Raw genomic sequence first — 5,290 nt, 5'->3', positions numbered from 1 at the left:
GACCCCCCCCCGCCTCCTCAGCAGCACTAAGGATGTCCGACTGCAGCTTAGGCATTCTCCCCGCTGGCAAGTGGGCATCCCGCAAGGACTCCCAAGCTGCCAGAGTGATGTCTGACTGCCATCTTAGGCCCAATCCCCCAGGGAGCGGGCCTAAGCCGGCAGATGATCATCCCCTGAGGGGTCCCAGACTGCGAGAGGGCACAGGCTGGGCTGAGGGAACCCCTTCCTCCCTGAGTGCACAAATTTTTGTGCACCGGGCCTCTAGTTTTTTATAATAAGCCTACTGGGAATTAGAGTTCCATTAACAAAGTAGATAATGATGAAAGGAGAATGAGGCACACTGGCTTGGCTTACCTGTGGCTTGTTGAATGGCCTCCATTACAATTTTTAATGGTATTCCGGGTAATTTAATATCAGCCTAACAAGGAAAAGCCAAATATTATATAAATACTGATTCACGACATTATTAAGTATTATAAAAATGAAACAAAATGAGTTTAAAAATACCTGTAATGCCGTTATTCCCTTATTAGTGCCGGCTATTTTGAAATCCATGTCACCATTGTAATCTTCAATTCCCTTAAGGAATTTAAAAAATTGTGATTTAGTTTTAAATACAAACAAAATTCACTCATTATCATTGTAGAGAAATTTTAAAAAATAGCTTTAGATATAGTAAACTGTGTCCTCTAAGATGACACACATATTTTAACTGCTTCCAATTTGTGACTTTTAAGTTACAAATATTTCATCTGAAAAATCACTATTTTAGATCATGTTTTTCCCTAAAAGCATAAGGATTAATTTACGATTATCCTAAAGTTAGCTAAACTATGGATATTTATTTTATTTTATTTTTTTTATTAAAAAATATATTTTATTGATTTTTTACAGAGAGGAAGGGAGAGAGATAGAAAGTTAGAAACATCGATGAGAGAGAAACATCGATGAGCCGCCTCCTGCACATCCCCCACTGGGGAAGTGCCCGCAACCCAGGTACATGCCCTTGACCGGAATCGAACCCGGGACCTTTCAGTGCGCAGGCTGACGCTCTATCCACTGAGCCAAACCGGTTTGGCAAAACTATGGATATTTATATGTAATATATATTTTTAACTCACATCCTATAAAAAACAAGGAGAAAATGTAGAGGAAGAAATCAAGAACAAGGACCTCTATTTCTTGAGTCCTAGCATTCTTTTAAGCAAAGATGCATGTAAAGTATGTATAATCTTTACCATTAAGTATTGGAAAATGTGAATATACTTGCCAGAATATCTGTTAGCAAACGATAATCTTCTATTTCATCCTTATCAGGATTGTTTTTGGTCACCAATCCTACTGCCACACCCGCGACAGCAGATGAAATAGGAACCCCTGTAATTGAGAGAGAGAACTTCTGTGTGATGTATACATCAGCCTAACACTTATATTTATCATTCTGTTCACATTTATTTTAATGTAAGTGGATGGTATTCTAAATTGACAGTCACCGAAACTAATTTGGAAAGGTCTTTTTTAAAAAAAATTTCCCTCACTTGTGAGGTCACCCTACCTTGGCTGTGTCCTTTGGTATTTGACTCCTTCTGGGTTCTGGTTACAGACCCCACCCCACCCCCGTTCCTTTTTTTTTTTTTTTTTTTCCTTTTTTTTTTTTTTTTTAATATTTTCAAATTGATTATTGAGAGAGAGAGGAAGGGAGAAGGAGGGAGAGACAGAGAAACATTTATGTGAGAGTGAAATATGATTGGCTGCCTCCTGCCTGCCCTCCAACCCCTCCACCAGGGATTGACCCTGAAACCTGGGCATGTGCCCTGACCAGGAATCAAACCAGCAATCTTTCAACCAATTGAACCACACTGGGTGGAAAGATCTTAATAAGTCATCTAACTACCTCATTTTTCTTAAACATACAATAAAAGCCCCTTAAAAACAATTTTAATAATAATTCTTTTTAGCACAAAGCTCTCTCTAATAATAGTAATCTTAACTCTTTTATTTGTTGATTGATTTTAGAGGGGGGAGGAGGGAAGGAGAGACAGACATCAATTTATTGTTCCATTTACTTATGCATTCATTGGTTTCTATCAGTATCCTTTTTATTGGTAGGCTTGTGTTCTTAGTCAACTCATGAACAAAGATAGTGAAAAGAACAAGGTTTAGGATGACACATCCTGAAATATTACACTTGAGACCCTTCTCCTACCAACCCATCAGATTAACAAATCCCCTTTGCTCATCCTTCAACCAGTTATGAAATGTGCACCTAGCATCCAGATTCAATTTCTGCATTATTTATACAAAGATCATAAAGGCTGAACTTTAGATACATTGCATAAGCAGTACCCTCCCTCCTCACTCCAAATCTAGTAATATTTTTGAAAACAAAATATTAGTTTACTATGGCATGACTTATTTTGACTTTCTCTGGTTCCTACTCTCCACAGCCCTCTTCCCTTACAAAATCCTTATAAACCATTCTTTTTATAGTGTACCTAAGAGTCTTGCTGAGGGTCACTTTCAGGTTCACTGAGTTACACTTTATAGAAAATACCTTTCTTTGCTTTCAGAAGTAAGAACTTTTTGTGTCTTTGGTATACTAACTAGACTCTGATTTCTCAAACACTTCAGTTATCTCATCTTGAAGTACTCGTCATACTTGGGATGGATTTTTGTCTAAATCAGAAGATCTGAATTCATTTAAAACAATTGAAAACTCTTATAATCTCTTTTCAGTTCACCTTTTTCAGAATTTGTTCTGTATTTTCCAAACTGAGATTATGATGAATGCAGGCTCCACAAGGACAGGGACTTTGTTTTGTGTCCTACTAAGATCAGTGCTTGGTACAAGGGTGGCATACAATAAAGATGTGTTGAATGAATGCCTGAAGGTGAAAATAGGAATAGTATTCTACTAGTTACCTTAAATATCAGATTGTTTCCCTTCCATGGAACACAACTAGAAAAACACCTTTAATTGCTTTTAGCTTTTTTCCCTTTGGCTTAAATTTTAATCTCCCTAGATAATGTTATATATTCACACCATTCTTTTATTTTGTCCTTCGATAGGTTGTCCTATCTTTCATACTTGTACTGTAAATGTGTAAACTTATAGGGGTACTCCTTGTGTGGCCTCTTGAGTGACTTTAGATTCCTTTTTCTTTCTCGAATAGCATCATTAGTGACTATTTGGCAATAATTGTTATTACATACTCTTAAGTTTCTGACTCCTTCCCTTTTATTGTTTCAGACTCAAAGATTATATTTAACCACTTGTAGTCTTCCTTCTTAAAATTATGTGTACACTCTATGAGTGGCACTGTTCTTCTCATAACTTATACAAAGTGTCTGGATGATTACATGGTTTTTTTCCCTTATCAGTCTTACCACTGGAATCAACGTTAGTGAAAGGTGGAGCTCTCCACCTTTTGGACAGTGAGAAAGCTTACTGGGTCACAAAGGGCAAGTAAACAATTTCAGTATATTGCTTTTAGCCAAAAAAATAGGAATGCCAGCAGATATTTGTGACTACTTTGCTTCTGGTCTGGTTTGGTAAGTTGTAATATGACTTCTCTAAGTCTTACTAATAAATATTCAATTTGAAAGAAATCTTATATTTTATACTAACCAAGTACTGTATAATAAAGCATTAGAAGTTTTTAGACATAATTCTTTTACCTGCATCCATTAATGCTAAACTGCCACAACATGCAGATGCCATAGAAGATGATCCTACAAAAATAAAAATATTTACTTTATAATACACTGATTTAAAAAATACATATGTACACAAAATTATTGGTACTGGTTATTTCCTTATAAATACTCAATTATAATACAAAATTTAATAATCTTTTCGTCTTTTTAAAAGCACTTAAGGCAAGCTCTCTTAAATCATGAACTATAAAGATGCATATATGATAGCTGTTAGCTATATGTGGCTACTAAATTTAAATTGAAGTAAATTCAGTCCATCAATGAAGAGCAAAGAAATTGAAAATTTTTATCATCAGAGAGAGCAGTGCTAGAAATTCTGATTCTAAGAATCCTCCCAGAACCACTAGCATGCCTCTTTTGTTGCTTAGTCAGAAGTAGTTAAAGATACAGGGCTTTGGCTCTCTCACTGGACCATGAGCAGGAGCCTAACCACACCCAGTAAAGAACAGTCTCTAGTTTAAATTCTGAGCTTTCTTTATTTTGCTTAAAAAAAAAAATCTATGACCACCTGATCTATGTCTGCTACATCATTGAGAATTCTGTACCCTTTCTGCCTTTAATGACTTACCTTGCCTTGACCTATGGACTGATTTTTTAAAAAATTTAAATATGACCTTTTAACCTAGCCCAGTGATGGCAAACCTTTAGAGCTCGGCGTGTCAGCATTTTGAAAAACCCTAACTTAACTCTGGTGCCGTGTCACATAGAAATTTTTTGATATTTGCAACCATAGTAAAACAACGACTTATATTTTTGATATTTATTTTATATATTTAAATGCCATTTAACAAAGACAAATCAACCAAAAAATGAGTTCGTGTGTCATAGGTTCGCCACCACTGACCTAGCCTCTCTCTGTGGGGTCTACTTATATCTGTGCCCCTTGCCTAATGGATCACTCAGTTTTGGCCCTTGCTCTGTGGTTCGTGAAAATAAAGAAACAACCCAAACTGGATTTCTTATCCTATACTAGGGGCCCATGCACGAATTTGTGCACCTTGAAAGGAACTGTGGACCGTGAGGCTGTGGTAGGCATAGGGGTGGGTCTTGGCCCATCCTCCACACCCTGGGCCTGGCCCCTCCCACTGCAGCCTCCACTCTTGTCTGCTGACAGTCCCGCTCCCGCCCTTCCCACGCGCTGACAGCACCTGCCCTGCTCGCACCTGCTGAAGGCGCAGAGCTATTGGGGCTGGTGCCAGCAGCGGGTGCGAGCAGAGCTATGCCATCAGCGGCTGCGAGTGGCAGCTGCTGCCCTGATTACCCCTTAGGAGAAGGGGGAGGTGGAGAAGCCCTCAGGGGCAATCAAGGCCAGCAGCCACTGCTCGCACACTCCCCTGCTCGCACCCGCTGATGGTGCCAAGCGATTGGAACCAGCACCAGGCAGCGGCTGCGGTTGTGAGCGGAGCCGGTGCTGGCAGTGGGTGTGAGCAGCGGCTCTGGCACTGGCAGTGAGTGTGAGCGGGGCTGTTGCCAGTAGTGGGTACGAGAGGCGGCTGTCGGCCCCGATCAATCTCCCCTCAGGAGCAGGGGGAGGTGGAGAAGTCTGAGGGGTGATTGGGGCTGGCCGCCACTG

General features: G+C 39.5%; 1 protein-coding gene across 2 annotated transcripts in view; it reads right to left on the bottom strand.

Annotated features, from left to right (window-relative positions):
• The window catches only part of PNPT1 (polyribonucleotide nucleotidyltransferase 1), a 63,493-nt gene that overhangs the window by 6,904 nt on the left and 51,299 nt on the right, over positions 1 to 5,290 (bottom strand). For both annotated transcript variants that reach the window (XM_006778581.2, XM_006778582.2), the window contains exons 18-21: positions 3,679 to 3,732; positions 1,271 to 1,377; positions 508 to 579; positions 355 to 418 (exon numbers count right to left, since the gene is read on the bottom strand). In XM_006778581.2, coding sequence (XP_006778644.1) covers positions 355 to 418; positions 508 to 579; positions 1,271 to 1,377; positions 3,679 to 3,732 — 297 coding nt within the window. The remainder of the gene's footprint in view (positions 1 to 354; positions 419 to 507; positions 580 to 1,270; positions 1,378 to 3,678; positions 3,733 to 5,290) is intronic.

This window comes from Myotis davidii, unplaced genomic scaffold (genome assembly GCF_000327345.1).
Source record: "Myotis davidii unplaced genomic scaffold, ASM32734v1 scaffold6, whole genome shotgun sequence".
NCBI lineage: Eukaryota > Metazoa > Chordata > Mammalia > Chiroptera > Vespertilionidae > Myotis > Myotis davidii.
This window is presented reverse-complemented; position numbering and strand designations above follow the sequence as displayed.